At 48.4% G+C, this 20,232-nt stretch overlaps 1 protein-coding gene across 6 annotated transcripts in view; it reads left to right on the top strand.

Annotated features, from left to right (window-relative positions):
* Positions 1-20,232, top strand: part of VAV2 (vav guanine nucleotide exchange factor 2) — a 154,107-nt gene that overhangs the window by 34,692 nt on the left and 99,183 nt on the right. For all 6 annotated transcript variants that reach the window (XM_069770997.1, XM_069770998.1, XM_069770992.1 and 3 more), the window contains exon 2: positions 3,655-3,771. In XM_069770997.1, coding sequence (XP_069627098.1) covers positions 3,655-3,771 — 117 coding nt within the window. The remainder of the gene's footprint in view (positions 1-3,654; positions 3,772-20,232) is intronic.

The following is a 20,232-nucleotide window of genomic DNA, read 5'->3' as shown; positions in this document are numbered from 1 at the left end:
ACTTACTGAATTCAATAAACCCAATAACGCCGTGAAAACCCTCTTTAAAAAAAGAACATCCCAGAAGCTACTGAGGAGTTTCCAGCGTGTCCCAGGTGCTGGGGTCTGCTCACTGCCATGCCTTCACGAAGGTGCCTGGGGTCCTGCCTTGCCTTGGCCAGAGCCCAGGCGGAGCTGCCGAAATTGCAGCCGCCCTGCTTTGCAAAGCAGGTTTTTGCAGGGCTGGGGCAGGACGGGTGGTAGCCGAGAGCAGTTTATTCACCTTACAGGCATTGCAGAGTGTTTAAAAATAAGCAAAGCTGTTCCGAAACTCAGCGAGTGCAGGTGGCAGGGCCCTTCTGCTGTGCCAACAGCAGGAGCTGGGCTGTCACCGCTGCCTCTCTATAGTGCTGGCTCCTTGCAACCCTCAAAGGATCGGGTCAGAACTGACCACAGACTTTTCTCATCTATTGGCAGGCTTCAAGGTATTTTGTTTTACCGGATGAGTTTCTTGCTCCCTGTGGTACGGTCCCATCCCTGCCCCCCTCGCCTCTTTGCTCTGGTTTTAGTAATTTCCCTCTCCAAAGCCCCTTGGATGCGTTTTGCAGTGTTTGGGGAGTTCTCCCCACGCCGGGGACTTGTGCTGTGACCGCTTTCGGAGCCTGGCTGGTGGTACAGTGGGAGACGCCGGTATCCGTGGAAGATGCTGTGGTCTCTGGGGTCTGTTTCCAGAACTGAGCATCCCGGTTGGTGACGGTGTCTATCCCCAGAAGCGATGGCTGGCGGGTACCGAGGTCGCTTTGGGTGCGGAGGAGGGCGATGGTGGGACGCGGGAGGTGCGGTGCGTTGGGCTCCCACCGGCACTCGCACCAAAGAAGTCGCAGGACCCTGCTTCAGCTCTGGTCTCCCGCTCGAAGCATATAAATGACACCATTGATTTTGGGCCTGGCAGGTGGTGAATGAGCCCCACGGAGAACATTGATTTTTCTCTCTCTTTCTCCTGCGGAGTGTTTACTTGTCCAAAGGTGTGATTGACTGGTAAATAAAACGGCCTCGGCACAGCTCATATTCAATTGTAGCTAATTTTAACATGTGGCCGTTGAGTAACACCATTAAGCCAGCAATTCGTGGTCTTCCATCAACAGCAAACCAACCTCGAAACGCCTGTGAGCGAAAGCACGAGAAGGTATTTTGCCTTGTGCTCGTTTAGCAGCTGGTGGCGAGATGGCTTCCAGGTTTGAATTGGACGAGCAAAGACAGTTGGATGCAGCTGATGTTGGAACGGCGTGGTGGGTCCTGTCCTTGTCAGGAAAGCTGAGATGGGGGTAGCTCAGCCTGGTCTAAACTCGTGATGGAGCCAAGGCTCAGTCCTTGTTAGAAACACCGTCAGGACGAGGTGTTCATTTGTTTGGATGTGTGATCTCTTTGCGATCCTTCAGAAAGGAGGTAGTGTGAACTTTGAGCTTTTCAGGAATTTGAACCACAAAGGCATCTTGCAGAGGGTCCGGGTTTTCCCACCCGTTGGGTGTTTTTCGCTTGGCTGAGTATCGGTGCTGTGAAAGTCCGTCTTTCCCGAGCACTTCAGCTTTTGTGGCTGCCCCAGCTTTGGGGCGAGCGGGAGGTGGGGGGCGAATGCCGCAGAAAGGCAGGGCGGTTCTGCAGATGAAGCTTGCCTCTTGCTGTGTGTAATTATGGCTATAAGCTGTGTCATTAACTTTCAAAACTGGAGGCTTAAAAGGATTTAAAATAAACACGTGCTAGAAATTTGAAATCAATTAGACTGCAGTACAACAGAAAATACACCCCTGCTGCAAGCAGCCGGTTTGCCCAGGGTGTAAATTCTTGCAGAGACCCAGAAGATAAAGTTATGAAATAACCCGTATCAGTGAGAGAGGCTGTAAAGCAATTCCAAAAAAACCTCTCAGTCTAGACAGATTATATTTACTGCAGTGTTTATGTGAGATACAGGAATGCCCTAGAAAAATAGAATTGTTTTCAATTTCTGCCTCTGGCACTTGCTTGTCTAATGAGAAGGCTCTGATGCGACAGGAATGTCCCGTGCTGGGGGAGCTCTGCTGCCGCTTGGCAGCTCCATGTAGAGGGGGTTAGAGTGGGGGAGAAGGGTAAAAGGTTATTTCTTTCTCTGTGTAGGTGAATCAGCCTGTTGTTAATGAGGTGGGCTTGCTAATCCATCGCCACAAATCTCACGCATAATCCCAAACGCAATGATAACGACAAGCTGCGTCGCAGGCATGCCTGTGGAGATATGATGGCCCCAAAGATTCTGCTTTGATTCTTTTAATTAAAAGAAAATTAAGCTGGTTTATTTTACTTTGAACTCGCAGTGAAGTTTGCAAGCGGTGTTTTTGTGTGGTGTTGGTTTGATGACAACTCGGGGAGCAGAGGTAGTGCCATGTGACAAAACCGCGCTGACCAAACCCACCCAAAGGCAGCTTGTATCTTGCGCCTATTTATCACGTGGGGATGATTCACCCCTTTAATGGGTTGATTTACTTATAATTCTAAAGCATTTGTTACGTATTTGTGAGGAATTTGCTGGAAAAAAAAAGAAGAGTTGTTTAAAATGACAGCAATAAATTGAAGGTATTTTGTGGAATAGCATGAGGATGCAGAAAGAAGTGAAATTAATTGGCTTCCTCAGCAGAGTCAGTCCATCCTGATGAAGGACATAGGTGATGCAGCCGCAAAAATGAAGCAGATTTTTATTCTTCTTATCTTAGCCCCTGTGCTGCCAGGCATCACTGTTGGAGCGAGACCGTCTGGAGTCCCCAGTCTTCAAAATCCCCAACGCTCGCAAACAAATGACCAATTATTGCTATAGTTGGTGACGGGATTTTCTTGAAAGAGAAACATAATGTCACTCTGCTAGTTGAGCGATCTGAAGAACTGAGGGTGGTCCCTAGAGGTGTGAGATTTCTGCCTCTTCAAATGGCCTCAGATTAAAGATGCGCAAAGCTTGGTGGAAGCAGTTCCAGGGATTGCCCTGGTTTTGGGAAAGGGAATCTGAGCTGGGTCGGGAGCAGCTCCCGTGGCTGGCTGATGTTTCATGGGTCTGTTAGCATTCACGGTGCCTGCAGCATCTGAGGGATGCGAGGCTAAGGGAGCAAATGTGACTTGAATAAGTTGTCCATTGTTTCGGACCCCAAAGCAAAAAACCTCTAATTTTCACTGTCCCAATCTTTTGTTTGGGACGCGTGTATGCATGCATGTGTACAGATGTACAGCAATACGTACAGTAAGCGCTGTAACCTGTGTCCCTTCTGTAGGGAACCAAATGGGATCATGCTGGAAATGGTTAAAAGTTCAACACTGGGCTTCTGTAGAACATCAGCTGTAATTTATATTTGGCTTCGACCTTGAAAGGGAAACGTCCTGGCTTCAGTTTTCCAACCCTTCTGCAATGTTACCTTATGTGAAACTTGTTTTTCAAAAGGGCATTTGTTTCTGGTGCGCAGCTGAGAACACAGGAGTCCACATGGGGCACCAGGATTCCGACATCTTCAGTAACAACAAATAAACTAATGCCTGGCTTTTCAGTGCAAGTTTCTAAGTCTGTTAACTTGTCTCGCATGTGAATTTAACTCAGTAAATCTCAGTTAAAATTTGTGCCTGTCTTGCTCACTTTTTCCCTCCCTTTCTTTTTTGTTTCCCCAGTTTCTCTGTTTGAAGAACATCCGAACCTTCCTAAAAGTGTGCCACGACAAATTTGGGTTAAGAAACAGCGATCTGTTTGATCCCTTTGACCTCTTCGATGTACGGGACTTTGGAAAGGTAAGAGGTACTCCTGAGCTCCTGGGAAGTGATGGAGCTGGCACCGGGGCAGTTCTCCAGACTTGTGCTGCAGGTTTTGGATGGAAAATACGAAGGTTTTGTGGTTTTCTGAGCACCTTCTGCACCCTTAACCCATGCGTTGGGCACCTGTTCCCCTGTGCTCATGGTAGCCTGCACATCTAGGGACTGATTCTGGTGTGTCCGTAATGAAGGGAGATCACGCCTTCACGCTTTCTGCTTTAGATTACAAACCCTCTGGGATCAGTCTCTAAAGCAGGTGAAAAATGTCTTTTTTGGGGGGAATCAAAACACCTTTGTATCTATGAGTTCGTAAGACCTGTTGGAAGGTGTAGCCCTGGGGACTGGGTGCTGCCTCACTGGGTGACTGGGGCAAAGCCACACCATCTCCTTGTCCCTGAGCTCCCCATAGGGACGGTGCATTCAAACCAGCATTAAACATCATCCCTGCTCAAACCAGCCTGGGATTGAACCCTGCAGCCCCAGCAGCACATTTCCCTATAGCAGTGTTACAAATCTTTACAAGCCCGGACCCAGCTTTGTACCAACGGCGTGGCAAGGACCCTTCGTCCCCAAGCGCTTCTGGTTTTGCCCCAGTGTGGGTGCAGACCTCGCACGGTCCTTCCCCAGCCTCTGTGCATGGCTGCGAGCAAAAAAAAAAAAAAAAAGCTTTACTGAAATGGCCATCAGTTTTGTAACATGGCCAGTGAGTGTCCGTGGGGGTCAGGAATTTTCATGCCAGGGTGAAATGAGTCCACTGAGTTTCTCACAAATGTGTTTGGAGGGTATTTTTTTCTTCCCAGCCATTCTTAGGTGCTGGCTGTTGTTTGCACCATGTGTCACCTAGATGGGAGAGGAGAGAGTGTGTTTTTGTGTTTTTTGGTATAACTGATGGATGGCACCAAATGCTGAACGAGACCCAGCTATGAGGGAGGAAAATTCTACGGGATTTTGACAAGTGGCTGTTGTTCTGATACCCTGACTTTTGACATGAACAGCGTCAGGGCTCGGCTGTTACTCTGATGGATACTGGGCTCAGAGAAACTATTACACAGGACAATTGCTATATTCTTCAGTGGAAAAGGTGTTAAAAGATTTATTAAAGCTCTCTATTTTACCTATTTCGAGCTACCAGGCATAAGCTGCTGGAAGGCATCTTCTCTTCTGATTATCCAAAGAGTAGATTTTCACTGCTGATGGGGATATATTATTTGATATTTATTGCCTAATTTATTTCTGGACCATTATCTGGAATGTGCAATTGCAGGGGCTTGTTTTATGAATTTTTTGATTTATGAAATACAAGAAGGCTTTTGTTGCTCTGGGAATATGAATGCACAGAAGGAACCTTTTGGGCTGGGGAAAGAACCGCTGCTAATTAAAATGCTGCTTTATCGTCACATTGTCTCTTGCTTTGTGCTGTTTCAAATTGCCTAAGATGCCTGTTAATAGAGCCTGGCGTTAAACACTGCTGGAACACGTCAGCTGAACACAGCTTGGTTTCCTTTTTGGTCTGGTTAGGGAACAGCTATTCCCTCCTTCTCCTGTTCACTTTTTGTGGGGGACGTTCAGGTTTGTGACTTGGGAAGGGGAGATGATTTGTCATTCCCTCTTACCTCATGACAGTTTAGTTTTTTAGGAGACTTTGGAAGGAAACTTGTCATAAACTTCCGAGAAATCTAAATGTACTTCATTGCCTGGATCTTGCTTATTTTCACGTGCATCGTCATTCTTAAACAACCTTCTAAGATGTGGGAGGCACAGATTCTGTATACAAAAACCTCGCTGATCTTTTCCCAGTGCAGTTTTTAATCAGTTTGGTGGAGGTATCAGCTGTTCAAGTCTGCACCACCCTAAATCCCTCTGGAAGCCTGTCAAAACATCCCCATTGTCTTTGCCACCTTTCATTCCCACATTATCCTCAGATCTGTGTTCAACAGTGGCAAAGCAAATAAACAGGGAAAAATCTGCTGTTGACCAAAGCGCCTTTCCGTTTTGAGTCACAGGGAGAGCAAAAGGAGCCTCTAATCCACGTTCCCACTGGCCAAACACAAACTTCACACACACAAAAATTCTTCCTGGAGCTATTAATTCCTTAGATCAGTAGCATTTTTTGGTTACAAGACACTTACGCCGTGTAGGAGAATTTTCTGAACGGAGCACAGTAACAGTCAACCATTTAATTACATAGGAACCTTGGTGGAGTAGTGTTGGGTGTTTCCTTTCTGGATGCCACTTAAGTAGTTATTTCTCTCTTCCAAACCAGAAGGCCAGCGAGACAGCAATTACTAGTAACATTTGGGTTTGCTGCAGTGTAATTACCGAGTAGAAAGGCAGGGGCTTGCGTATATGTGGTGCCAACCTATAAGTAAAGGGCTTGTCCTTTGGAATCTGCAGGGTCCTTCGGGGTTTCTTAGTGTGAGAAAAACGCTAGTGCTTTGGAAGAGGAAGAAAAATCAGATCCCTCCATTTTGCCTTGACCAGCTGTTTTTCTGAGAGAGGTTTCCATAGCTCCCTTTGGGTTCTGAGCCAGGGCTTCAGCCAGGAGGAGCTGCTGTAGGATTGATGGAGCTTCCTCCGAAGGACCAAGTGTGGTTGGGGGCTGCTCGAGTCCAGGAACCTGAGTTTTTATCCCTGGTTTTGCTACTTGCTTGAGTTTTAAGCTTGGGAAGTTACTTCTTCCCTACTGTCACCAGGATAACAGCTGGTGAAATGGGATGGTGAACCACATGGGCTTCTCTGGCCAAAATTCCTGTGGAGCTGAAAAGCTCCATCTCTGCCTTCGTGGGATGTCGGGTAATTGGCAAGTGCAGGCTTTTGCCAAACAGATGCGTCATGTTTCTTGTAAACTCGGTTGCAGTGTTTCCCAGCTACCCAAGGGAGTCGAAAGGCCAGTTTAAATTGCTCACAGCCAGTTTTTTTTCCCAATGTCCAGTTGTTAAGCAATCCCGCTGTGACAAGGACATGCTGTCTTTCATGACAGAGGTTTCCAAAAGTGACCTGAGATGCTGACCACCTGTATTTCTAGCTGTGCCTCTTTTAAGACACCTTAAAAGAATATATTATTATATTGTTTTCTACAAGTTGGCTCTTAATTTTTTTTTTTTTAAATCTTATCCCTTTAAAGTTTAAAGCTATCCGTAATCACTAGCGACATCTGCAGAAGTGTTTCTCTGTGGCTGTGTCTCCTCTGCAGGATGCAGAAGCAGCGCAGTGTGCAGTGCTCCAAGGAAGAAAACCCCTGTTAATATTGCCTCATCCCCAATTAGGGTCTGATCTTGCAAGAATGAGCACTGGGGTTCTCTGCTGGGGTGCTGTGCCCAGTCTTTGCTAGTACAGCCTGGCTTCTAAAAAAGAAATAAAATTAAAAGCTAGTGCTCATGTACGATGTGCTGTTGCACACTACTTCATGCACATTTAATAGCAGTGATGGTATAAAATGTAACTCTTATTGGACTTGCTAATTTATTGGCACCAACTATAATGAGATAAAATGTACATAAATATGGATTAAACTCTTTATCACTCTATTAGTCAGCACGATGGTGGCAAGGTTCATTAAAGGGAGTTACTCATTTTCAATAACTTGCAGTAATGTACTTTTTTTTTTTTTTAGAAATATAGTTCAAATATTCATAAACCTGTGGAGCGTGCCATTTGTTAGCCTCCCACTCCTCTCAGCTCTCCTGACGTGTATTTAATTGTCCTGACTTTCATTTGAAGTTCCTGTACTCTTTGAAAAAAGCTTTTTTGCGAGATAGGGTCTTTCCTACCCTGACCCACGGATACAAAATGATGCTGTTCTAAAAATGAAAAAGGGAAGCGAGTCACAGGTCAGCTGAAAAATGAGGAGATATTGATACTGAGATTAAAGTAGTGTTTTTCACTCCGTTGGTTCTGGTCCAGAGGTTGGTGAGAGCTGCACCAACCTCGCAGCTCGAGCAGGGCTCAGAGGAGGGGGGGTCTGGATCAATCCTCCCTCTCAATTAATTGAATCCACCAAGGTTCGCTGGCACGTGTGACCCGGGGGTGGCTGACGGAGAACTCGTACATGGCTTGTCTTGCGTGTCTGGGGAGGAGATGTGTGTGATGGGGAGGGCGGCCCTGAGCGCGGCACGCTCCGGCGGCTGCGGCAAGAGCTGCCAAAGAGGGGCTGTGCTGGTACTTTCACAGTTAAAAGCGATGGGTGCTCTCTACAAAGCGTTTGTGTCTTCAGAATAATTTTTGGTGTAAAGGCGTCCCCTTCCTCCTGCCGATGAGCCAGCGTGGAGAGCTCTTGGAAAGCCCTTGGAGGGGATCCAGGCTGTCCTTGCTGGATGCTGTTGCAGATTTGTCCCTGGCTTTATCACCAGCTCCCTGCGGCTGGAGAATCTGCAAAACGAGAGGTCCCACCTCGCCGGCTGTCGGGATGGGGTGCTGGGAGAGCTGCGAAGGGGCTCGACTGCCATCGTGCCCCCGTCCCTCTCTGACACAAACACACGTCACCCTCTTGCAGAGTCAGAAAACTGAGTTTTCTGCTTGGTTTCAGATAGGAGGGTGGGGAGTGTTGTCAGAATTATTTAAGGGATTAATAACTGAGAGTTGGTGGTTTGTGTTTTTCTCTGTTTCTCTGCTGAGAATTCCCCTCCCTCCATCATCTCTAACTTCACGTACAAGTCAATATCCCTGCAGCAGTATTTTAAAGCGTGCCTATGTAACATAGTTTGGGCATATAAAGGGGAGAAAAGGGGAGAGATAGATATGAAATAATATAGGTGAAAATTGCAAAGCTTTTGGATAAATGGCTGCATTTTGGTGCTGTAACAAAGCAAGCCCAACGCCTGCGCTCCCACAGCTGACCCGCTGGCGGTGGGAGCAGCTCTCTTTCTCCCATTCTTGACTTTTGGGGGTTTTTTCCTGACCTCTTGCAGCCAAGAGCAAATGAAAAGCGGTACGTTTTTCTGTATGCGCCGCTGAGCGTATGAAGCGATAGCGGCCGGGAGTGGAGAGGAGCGTTTGACAGCGCTACAGGCAGCCGAGCATGGCATCCCATCCACGGCTCCGCAGTGCCGGGGCCGGCGGCTGTGCCTCCCCTCCTGCTTCTTTACAAATCCCCCAGAGAACCGGGGCAGCCGGACGGACTTTCCCGTGTTGCGTTCCTCCGTGCCAGTTCCTCAGATGGCTGCTACGTGGTGGTTGGATGCGTGTCAAGAAAGGGATCCTATCGCTGATGAAAACGTTTCTAATTGCTGGATAACTCGCACAGCGCGTGTGCAGTGGGTGGGGTGGGAAGTGAGAAGAATGCTCCAAAAGAAGGTCGTGTGGGTTTTTTTTTTTTTTTTTTTTTTTTAATTCCCAAGAGAGCAGTGGAGTAACTGGCCTGCAAAGAGAATTGTGTGAGTGATCGTATGCAAGAAACCAAGAACCCACTTAACCCCTTGCCTGCCCGGTGCTTGCCGTGACATTGTCCCCACCAAAGGAGCCACGGGTGCACCCTGAGCCCACGCTGTCCCTCCACGTGCAGAGCAGCACAGCTCCTGCGGGGCAATATTGTGCTTTACGGACCACCCCTGCGCTTTTCGGAAGCAACTGAAGCGTTTTGCCAACGAGCTGAAAATTCACGTGCGGCTTCGGCGCTGCCCGCAGGGTTTTGCCGAGGGCCTTTGGGTGCTGCGGCGCTTGCCCGAGGGAGAAGCCGTGAGAGCGTGGGGAAGGCAGCCCTGCCGTGGCAGCTCGTGGCGTGCCTGTGCAGGGATGTCACCACCTGCCCGTTAACAATTAACTCCCTCATTGCTCACAGGAGCTGCGGGTGACGTTTGGTCCCTTCTGTGCTTGCTGGCGCATTGCTCAGCTGGCGTTAAGTCAGCTGGGGTTTGGCCACCTGTGTTTTAAATGGCCTTGCTGGAGTTGGACTGGAGGTTTGGGTATTGGGATGAGTGCTACAAATGGCAAAAGCAGACTGGAACAGCATGGGTTGGGTTTATTTCCCCCCACACCCAGCCTTTTGCCAGCTTGAGGGTTCATTTGGACGTGGGGGCTGCTTGTCTCACGCTCCGTATGTACCGAGCTCTGTGTTGCCCGTGACCCTGCCGTGGTGCAGGTTAGTCTCGGGTGATGCTGTCGGACGTGGGGCGATGCAGGGACCCCCCTCCCACCCTCCTGTCCCCGGGCACCGTGAAGACATGTGCTGCGGTTCGTGGCGGGGCTGCGTTAGCAGGTGCAGTGTGTCCAGCAGATGTTTTCAGCCGGAACGCTAAAAGTATGTACAGGAAACCCTGATGCTGAACTTCCCTAAAATACAGGGTAAATGAATTACAGATTTCTGCGGCTAGTCAAGCGTGTACCAGACAGTGCTTTCTGCTGCGCAGCGCCGTGCCGTGCTCAGGACCCTTCCCCGGGCGGTGTTTGCCATGAGGGATGTGGTAGGTGCTGCGACACCTCCAGTAATGTACATTTTTAGGCTCCAAATCCTGGAAATCCTCCCTGCTCTGCTATGAATATTGCCCTGAAATACCTGGTGGCCTGTGAATCTTCCTAGCTGCGCGTCGCAGTTAATGTCAAAAGGGCCGCGCTGGTGTGTTTTGCGGTCTTCGGGGGGCCAGTAACAGCACCGCAGCCTTAAATTGCGCACAGGCAACAAATCGCTGATAAAATGCAGTTAGTCTTTCACTGCACCCTAAAGCCCCTCTGTGAAACACCTGGGTTTTACCAGCCCAGGCAGGGGAGCTGGCAGCTGAACCCCCAAGCCGTGGTCCTGGTGTCACCTCGTGTCCCACCGGCCGAAAGGAGAAAGGGACACGCTGGGCTCCCACTGGCTGGTGAGATGTTACGTGGCCGAAAGCGGACACCCACATTCGCCCAAGGTCTCCGGTTATCGGGGCTGGGTTCTTTGCCAAGAAATGCTTCGTGGCGTCAGGTTCCGCAGCCCGGAGCGATGTTTAGCTTTTTGGCGGCTGGGCACCCCTGGGGGCTTTTGCCAAGCTGTCGTAGCAGGGAGCCTTTCCCTGGGAGAAGCTCAGCTCCTTGCCGAGGACTTCGTGCATCGCTGAGCAAGTGAGAGACCAGCACGAGTAGACGCCGTCGTGGGAGTTACCACCGTTTGCAAAGCTGCTCTGATTTTGGGGAGCATGGAGGAGAGGTGCTGTAAGGTCTTTGGCGTGGCTCGGGAGCCCAGTGTCCACAAAGAGCAGATGAAAATGTCCCATGAAATGAGATGAAAACTGGCTCTTGGGCTGGAGCAAGAGCAGGAGCTGGGCACCAGCGGCGGTGGCCCTTTGGTATTCACTGCTGCAGAAGCTTTTAGCTGTGCTGTAGTAAATTCTCCCTGCTTTTTGCCCTTCTTCTCTCTCCTACTTGCAAATCTGGACTGTTTATAGATGGTGCAGCATCTCAGTGGAAATGAAAGAGCCAGAAATGTTCATTCTGCGAAGCTTTGCTCCCCCCCCCCCCCCCCCCTTGGCTGCTTTCCCCAGTATTTTTCCAAGGGGTCACGTTAAGGGGTATTATGTTTCAGATCAAACAAGCATGGGCAGGATCTTTCGTAACTCCCATAGTCTGGATCGGAGGATTCTGCTGTTCGGCCTTAAACAGTGATGGAAGTGCTTTAACGTGCAAGGAATCCGAGGTATTGATCAGGACATGGATAAATGCATATCCTTAATGTGTATGAAATTGATTTTCCTTTACCTTCTTGATTTGTCTGAGCTCTCCTTGCAGTAATTTTAGGCAAGATTGGGGGAAAAAAAAAAAATTTCTTTTTTTTCCTTGAAAAACCTGAGTCATAAAACATCTTCCAGTCTGTGTCTCCAAGAAGGGGAGGGGGGAGAAGGCAGGCTCTTTTGGGTGACCCAACAGTTCTTGGCTATTGTTTGAAAAATGCCTGGTTTCATTTGAACCCCTTGAGATGTTTTTCCTTTATTATGTCATCAGGCGTTTGAGACTTAATGATACAGTGAGCATCATCGTGACTGAAAGATGTCAACAGGCAAAGACAGTCTTTGTATGTCTTGCTGTTCAATTAGTGCAGCTGCCATCCCTTGAGCTTAACTGTTCAGTGTGCATGTGCTTTGGGAAAGGAAGGAAATACATCCCAGGTAATATCACTTAAGGGAGTCTTGGAAATAAAAGGAATTTTTTATTTTCTAATGAGCTCTTCTATTTCTTCATTAAAACCTTCTGCAGATTTCTCAGCCTCTTGGAACAGTAGCGTCTGATGAGGAGACTGTCCCAAGGCCAAACGCTTTGGTTACAATAATAATTAACATTTCTTCAAACAGATTAACATGTGGGTGTAACCGTGCTTTAGCAGAGCACCCATAAAGTGAAACTATCAGCCTGAAAATATTGGCACAGCTAAACTCCACAAACTCCAGTCTTCAGGGTAATTCTGCACAGCATCTTCTCCATGAAACAGTCAAGAAAACTGGAGTGGGGGTGGGAAGCTTCTGTAGGAAATTGTGATTCCTCTTGGGGCAGAGGAGGGTTGGTACAAGTTAGCACACTGAAATATCACAGCTGAACACAAACGTCCTGATGCCAAGAGGAGTTCGGGTGTCCTGTGCCCCTTCCCCAGCCTGTCCCAGGAGAGGGGACAGGACCGGGATGCTCGGAGGGAGATGGGCTTTGGTCGGCGAGCCTGGGGCTCCGCTGTGCTCCTGCTAGATCGATACTTTGCATTTGGACAGTTGCTTATTGCAAAAGAAATGTTAATGTTTCACAGCAAATAACCAGCGCATAAAAAAAAATGTGTTGAAACCTCCGTGTCTCAGCAGAGCATGCTTTTGGTGAGGTTTGCTGTTCACGCTTCCATCTTTCGCCCAGTCTCGGTCTCTTCTGAGTCTCCTGGTTTTTGAGAGATTTTAGGTTGCTGACAGGCAGGTCCTGTCCACCTGCAGGGACAGCTTTAGAAACCAGGGCTACCTTCATCCAGGGATGATGAGGAGGCTTCTCTTCTCCCTCCCACACTTCTTCATGGAGGGGCAAGTTAAAGGGGGAAAAAAAAACCCCAACCCCAAAACCAACCATCTCAGACTATTTTGTTCCACTGGCTGTCAGAATGGGCTGCTTGTTTGTTCTTGGAGAGCTTCCAGATAGGCGTATTTTTTTTTCTTTTTTTCCCTTTTCCTTCAGAAATGAAATATTCCTTCAAAAACTCCCTGTACATTCAGGATTCCTCCCACCTGTCTGCTGCAGGCTGGGTGCAGCGTTGGCGTGCATGCATGCGAGGGGTAGAGGGCTGGAAAATTTGGTGAGAAATATCCCGGAGCTGCAGGACATTGGGTCGGTCTGTGTGCAGGGGCTGTGCTGGGTGCAGCAGACTGGGAACCAGGCGGTAACGCGGGATCGGGGGCTGGACTGCATCTGCAGTGCTGGTAGGGAGCAATTTGCTTTGAATAGGTTTTATAAAGCTTCTCTCTGAACACCACAGGTGAGGCCAGGATGACCCAAGACATCTGAAAACCATCTGTTAGGGTTGTGTAATTATCTTAAGTATCAATTTCCCTTTGGAAAAATGTGAGTGTTTCTCTTGGGGAAAGAAACCTTTGTATTTTCCAGCTCTTGCAGACCTTTCCTTGCCTGGCTCCAAACTTGGCAGAGGAGGGGAGATGGGGCGACTGTGGCAAGTGTGGCTGCGCAGCCCTTGGCCGTACCTGCGGCGGGACGGCAACGCTCGCTCGCCCTCGGTGCTTTGCTGCTCCAGTTAACGAGCCTCAGATGGTGATGCCGCTGCGAGTTCATTTACGCTCTCAGTCTTAATGGTGTGCATGTAAGTGAGATGTTCTCCTCTTCGACATCATTCTCTTCCCACTAATTACATATTAAAGCATAATCACGGTAGCAAGAAAGCAGCCTTAATGCACCCTGGGTAAAGCTAATGATGTGGACACATTGCACTTAGTTGCATTTGTCAAGGTTTCCTATTCCAGGCCTGTTGTGAGTAATTTTAGGAATTTTTGAGCCAGTGTGGACTTGGTAAATGTTTGCAGTCATTCCTACTAATGAGTAAGGCTTGTGTGGGAGAGACTGATTTAGCTGTGGTGGAGATTTCTCCCTGGCTAGCAGATGGTGGGGATTTCACAGCCTGTTACTTAGGTTTTGAAAAAGGTGGTTAATACTTCGGGGGAAGGAGCTATGTGCAAATGGGTTGGAAGTAACACATAAATCGGAGCCAGCAGTTTGCGTGTTCTTCTGGGGCCTGGGCTGGTGGTGTTTCCCATCCTAATCCTAGGGCAAGGCTTCATCTTTTTGCCTTAATGTTGATGCCAGCTACTGATGAAAAGCACCTTCTCCGCGACTCCTGCCACATGCAAGAGCTTATTTCCAGCTCTCCGCCTCTTCCATTTGCCACCTCCAAGGTCACCCTGACTTCAGGCAGCTCTGGAGCATCTCTCTGGCTTGAAGCCCACGAAGGGTCTCAAAGCTGGAGCGTGATGCCCAGTTGCTCTGCCGCAGGCTGAAGCCTGAATGTGATGGAGCAGTGAGGACAACTTATATACAATATGTGGATTTTGTGTTGTCTGAAGAGCTGGTGTAGATGTCGCCCAAGAAGCAGCAGTTTGTCCAGGTCCTGCAGAACGGTAGGGCAGTGACAGACTCAACAGTCCTGTGCTGCTATCTCACATCCTTTAAGAGTCATTTCGGTGAAGACAGTTGAATTACTCATGTGAGTAGGGAGGCGGTTGCACAGATATTTGCATTGTGTGGTCCTTGAAGATGCAGTGGATGTCACTTATACACAGAGCAGTGGCTCTCGTACAGGCGTACTCTTCTGTCTCTCTCTTGGTTTTCTGCATCTAACTTAAAACATACATCTATCTGGAGAGAACTGGTACAAAAGTGGAGTTTTGACAAAGAAAAGCTTTGCAGAGTTTTCTCAAGGAAAAAAATGAGGAAAGATTCTTCCCCATACACAGACCTTTTGGTGTCAGTGATACACATGTGCACTGAGAATTAAATCAGAGCTGGGGATCCTGGGAGGATTTTAGGTGCAAGCGCTGGGTGTGATATCAGGGGTGTTCCCGTGGCACCTTGGTCTCCTCTGGGCACATGCAAAAGACAAAGCAACTGGAGATTTTGCTGGAGAACTAATTTAAAAGAAGTGCTTGGAGAGCTGGGGTGCGAGACAGCGGGCTCCGGAGCATTGCTCTCTGCTGTCCCAGCGACATACCTGAGCCTGATGGGGTGCAACAGCTCTCCAATGGGAAGGAGAAACTCGGTCTTCCAAGCCAGTGGACTGTAAAGATTATTGAAAAAAATTGAATATATTTCTTTCATGCGGAAATAGTGCTTTAGTGCCTGTACACAGAGATTTATCAAAAGGACCTCTGTGCTCCAGAAGCAGAGCTGAGATCACAGTTCATTGCAGATGTGAATTGAACTGGCTGAGTCCCACTTTCAGCAGATATGAATAACCATTGTACAGCATCAGTCTATCTTGAACCCCACACATCAGTTCTCCTCACAGGCTGTCTTTGCAGAAGCTAGATTTGCACAGCAAATTAATTTTTCTTTAAAAATGAATTTTCTGGCTCCTGGAAATAACACGGCGAAGCTGGCTGCGAGGGCTCTGCAGTATGGGCACGCCGATGTGGGACGCTGGAGAGCAGCAGCAAATATTGTCCACCAGTTCCCCGGAGAGGCTGCTCCAGCGGCCAGGGAGGTGTTAGAGATGGATCCACCAGCATGTAGGTTTGTTTGGTTTTGTTTTGTTTTTCAGCTGGGCTGTTTCATCCCATTATAGTAGATACTGGATGGGAAGCTGATTTTAAGCCTTTTCAGCTAATGCAACAATTTGGGGTGTTCTGATTTTTGTAGCCCTGGATGACAGGTCCTCTGAAGGAATCTGATTTTTGGGACTGAGTGCTCAATGGGATTAGACTTTTATGATGTCTTAGATCATGCACAGAGATTTATTAGTCACTCGGAGAGTCTGTAGCAGGACCTTGAATTTAATGTGTTGGCCTGGAAGGGGAAAAAACCGCCATTGACCTTGATGGTATTTTTGAGGTAAAGAAGGAAGTTAGGTCAGGGTCATTAGCCCATCTTTGATGTAAATACGAAATTTTATTTGAAAACATGCATGCATAGAAAAATCTACAGTTGGGAAGCGGATAAACTTTTGGTTTAAATCCAACCTGCAGGGAACCATGTGAAGGACTCTTGCCTTGAGGCCTCACTTGACTCTGTTTGTTTGCTCAGCCCCTTTCCTCCATCAGCCAAGTCCCAGTGTGTGCGCTGCCTCCCACCCTCCCTCTCGCCTTTTTTCATAATATTGTTCTAATTACTGGAGTGTGAAGAATTGACTCTTAAAATGCCTCTTGGCAAATTCCATTTGTGCATTGATGAAATTTCCCCTCGCTGTAGTCTCACCATTAGTGCTGGCTGCGTTCAGCCCGTCCTTGGATCAAAACTTCTCCTCCACCCTTCCCGGGCAAACTGGGACACGCTAGTTATCGTGTTGGTTGGAGACCATAAATGCCAACGGGAGATGAAAAAGGGAAGAAAATGAGGGATTTGGGGGAGGATGAAGGGTTAACACTCGTCTGCCGGGGTCCCGCTGGTGTGTGTTTTCACAGTGCTGTTTCTCCTGAGGAGCTGCCAGATGTAATTTTTGGAGGGTAAACTGGGACAGCCAGGGCTGGCTGCGGGTGCAAGGCTCTGAGAGCAGGAGCTCAGCTGGGAGCTCAGGGAAGAACTTGCAGGAGAGTTGTGGGGCTGAGGATTTTGGGGAAGTCGAGCTCCAAACCCTGCTTGGAACGGGGGATGTTTTTGGTACTGCTTTGCCTGCGTGTGGTCTTGTCCTTTGCGTTGTCACGATGGCTGTCCCTTGAGGAAGGGGCTTGTTGGTTCTGCCTGGGTCTTCTGCTCCCTGGGTGCGTGGGTTTACAGCAGACTCTCGTGCCTGTGCAGGCGTCTGTGGATGTTGCAGAGAATTCAGAGTGTATGGATTACGCGCTCTGAAAGTGGGTTATTTCTTTTAAAAACAACACCACTATAGGGTTGTTTCTAGAGGCCTTTTTTTTTAAGTGATTAGGGAGCACTTGAGTAATGCTTTGGGCTATTTCTGCAGTTGCAAGAGGCTAAAAACAAAAAATAAATCCGAAAGCTCAGTTAGCAAGTAATTGCAAGGTTCCTGGGACTGAGGCTTTAAGAAAAATGCCAGAGAGGAGTTTTTCTTTGTAACGTTGGAGACCGGGCAGCTTTGGACCATCTCCTGATTCTGGAGCGCTTGTGGTAGGTCCACGCAGCAGACTCATGCTGTGAAATTACAGGTTGCTTCTGTCTGGGTTTCCCTCGCCCCTCCATTTGCAGCCTGGGAACTGGACCAGCAGGTCCTGGGGAGGGAGCAGGGATGGGCTGGAGAAGTGGTTTTCCTCGGGGCTGCGGCTGGGTTGTGCTCCCTGCAGCAAAGGACCTGGGCACTGGCCTGAAGCAGTGGTGGTTTTGGCTACCATGAAGTCTCCTCCTTTATCATAAAACCTCCCAGGAATCCTCCCTGCAGGAAAGACTATGGGCTGTAGAGGTATTTGGCTGGATCCCAGTTGACTTTCTCAAAAGAACTGAACCAGCGGGGAACCAAAATTCATCCCAGAGGCTCTGCACTGCCAGCGGCGTGGTCGGCAGCCCCTGCCCGGGACTGGGACCGGTAGCCAGGACAGTCGTGGCGCGACGACAGCCCAGCGCTCTGTGCCGCTCAGCTCCCCTCTGCAGATGCGTTGGGGCTCACCAGGGCTGTGGGCAGCCTCTCCCACCTCCGCAGCCGTTTTCTGGCACAGAAAAGAGTTTAATTGCCCCTTGCAGGAGCGCTCAGCATACCCTGTGGCTTCTTCTAATGTGCCTCTTCTTGGTCAATGGCTCACAGAAGAGCAGTTATCCTTCAGAGGAGCAATAGAGCCTGAACCTTCACCACGTTATCCCACTGTTTTGGCAGCTAATCAGTTTTAACCTTGATAGGGGGAGAATTTGAAAAGCAAGGGAAGGTTAAGAAAACCTGTCCTGGACTAGGCGAAGGGACACACCAGGGATGGATGGTCTGTAGCCAGGGATGCTCAGTTTTGGGCTTCTTGTTTTCACAGTGGCAGGGAGCTTCAAAATGCAGGGAAAGGGCAGTGCCCACAGCCCTGGAGGCAGAGAAAAAGAGATGCAGCCACTTGGGCTGGCAAGTGGTGTTGCTGGAGAAAGCTTTCTGAAAGCAGTGTTTGCTGTGCTGGTCCCGGGAGCTGTTGGGTTCTGTGAAGTTGCACCACGAGCTACAACAGGCACTTCTGTTTGCACTGTGTGTTACAACAGCGTAAAACACTCAAAACCCATTTAACTTCATGCACTTTGCTCTTCCCAGATGCTTCTCCAGCTCCGTCTTGCCACAGAAAGGCTTGTAAAGAGGTAGCAATCGATTAAAATTAGTCGCAGCAAGTACCTGTTCGTGTAAGCTGTCTGAAGGACAAGCAGATCTTTAGATTTTTGTGGTTTTGCTCCATTCTATTTCTAGCTCCATTAAATCAATTTTTACCCTAGTGTCTTCTGAAACATAAATGGGTAAATGCCGTAACAAGGGCACACTTCAGGAAAAATGAAGCGTGACTATAAATATGAGTGACCCAACTAAAAGAAAGGTCAGATAAGAAACATTACCCAGTAGTGTTCATTAAGGGTACCAGGCTGTAATTTAGCATCCTGGTTTACCTGCGTGTTTAGTAAAGTCAGAGCACCCATGCAGAGAGATAAGAAATGCAAGATATGTAGAGGGAAACTTTCCTTTCCTGTGTCTTTGCATTCTGGGCAATACAGCAGGTGAAGTGGAAGAGGGATTTTTTGATATCGATGATTATCCGTGGTGCGCTTGGAATTTTGGAAAAAAATATATTGCCTGCTTTCAGGGGGAAAGGAAGGAGCTGAACAACGGCTCTTTGCAACATGATCCTCGTGGTGCTTCTGTTTGGAGAAGGCAGGGCTGTTTGCTTTTCTGCTCCTTGGCATGCGCTGAGCAAACCTGCACTGAAATGTTTGCAAAGTGCATAAAGGTTTTTCACCCCGTGCAATTTGGAGCCTGCCCTGAAATTTGGAGTTTGGGTGCTGAGGGTGGGTGCAGTAAGCTGCTGCCCCATCACCCAGCCCAGGGCTGGTGGTTTCTGCTCGAGGCACATGCTTGAAGAAGGAAAATATCCAGAGTTACTTAAGAAAACAGAAATGTCTTGGAGACAAGCTCACGTCTCAGTAAGGCAGCTCCTACTACGTGAGGCTGGGAAGGAGTTTGCCGCAGGGGTGTTGGATGTAATGGTGCTTTTCAAGGCTTCGCTGTGCCTGCGGATGTGTTGCCACCAGTCCCAGCATGTTTCTGCCTGTTGATGTGTCTCTGCTCCTGCCCATTTCCCAGCCTAAAGCTCTCCAGGTATTCACGTAAGCGTGGAAATGCATCCAAATGATGTCAGGAAGAAATGGCACTATAGAGAAATCCCTTTATGGCAGGAACCAAGTGATTGGGGATTTATCCTGGAGATTAACTGGGCTCTTCTTCTTCTTGTTTTGCTTTTCCTGCCATGGAATTCAGTTCCCTGAACCTAAGAGGTTGCTCTACAGGTCTGCACCATCTGGGGAAGGGGCAATAATAAAACCACTGAAATTCTCCTTTGTATTTTGGAGGGACAGTGATAATTCCCCTGGTGCCAAGGTTTGTTTTGTTTCGTTAATACCTGGGTTTGAACAGTTTCCTTTCTTCCTTTCCTTGCTCAGGGCTGTGGTTTCATAAAGCTTTCTTCTCGAGGAGATTTAGCGTGTGCACACACCACGTGAAGTCGACAGGGGCTGAACTTCAAAGTGAAGCATGTGAATAAATATTATCCTGACTTGAGGCTACTACTTACTCTTTTTCTTCCGAAACAAAACAAATTCATACAAGCCTTCTCAAGACTTGGAATTAATTGTTGTCTTTTTTTTTTTTTTTTTTTTACCACCGTGGCGATGGCAGCACTATAGTATTTATTCTGCTTTGCTCAGATGATGACCTTGTCTGCCTCTCTCAGGTGTATGGGGTTTACTGTTTTGCAGCCATTTTTGAATATTGGGGGGGAAATGCTGTAGCCAGGGCCAAAATCCTCTGCTCTTCCTTGCGTGGCTTCCATGGGTCACCAATGGGCCAAACCCCGGTGTGATGGGAGAGACCGGGAAGATGCCATGAACCCAAACCTGAACTATGGAGGAGCAGGAGGGTGTTTGCTTCGGGGTCCAGGAGCTGAACACGGGTTGTGCCAGGACCGAGTTGTTTGCTGTGGGATTTACTCCCTGGAAGCGCCTGCAAGAGGCAAATCCTCGTGGCCCAGGTGTCCAAAAGAAACCAGTAAATTTGGGTCCAGACAACCCATCTTTGTAAGACAACCCATCTTTGTAGGGCTTGACTTGCAAAAGGCGTTGAGTGCTTGTCCTCTGAAAATCAGCGTGGTTAATACTGCCTCAAGCCATGGCCCCAAA

Source organism: Haliaeetus albicilla, chromosome 26 (assembly GCF_947461875.1).
Source record: "Haliaeetus albicilla chromosome 26, bHalAlb1.1, whole genome shotgun sequence".
NCBI classification, from domain to species: Eukaryota; Metazoa; Chordata; class Aves; order Accipitriformes; family Accipitridae; genus Haliaeetus; species Haliaeetus albicilla.
Note: the sequence above shows the minus strand (reverse complement) of the source record. Positions and strands in the feature narration are given on the sequence as shown.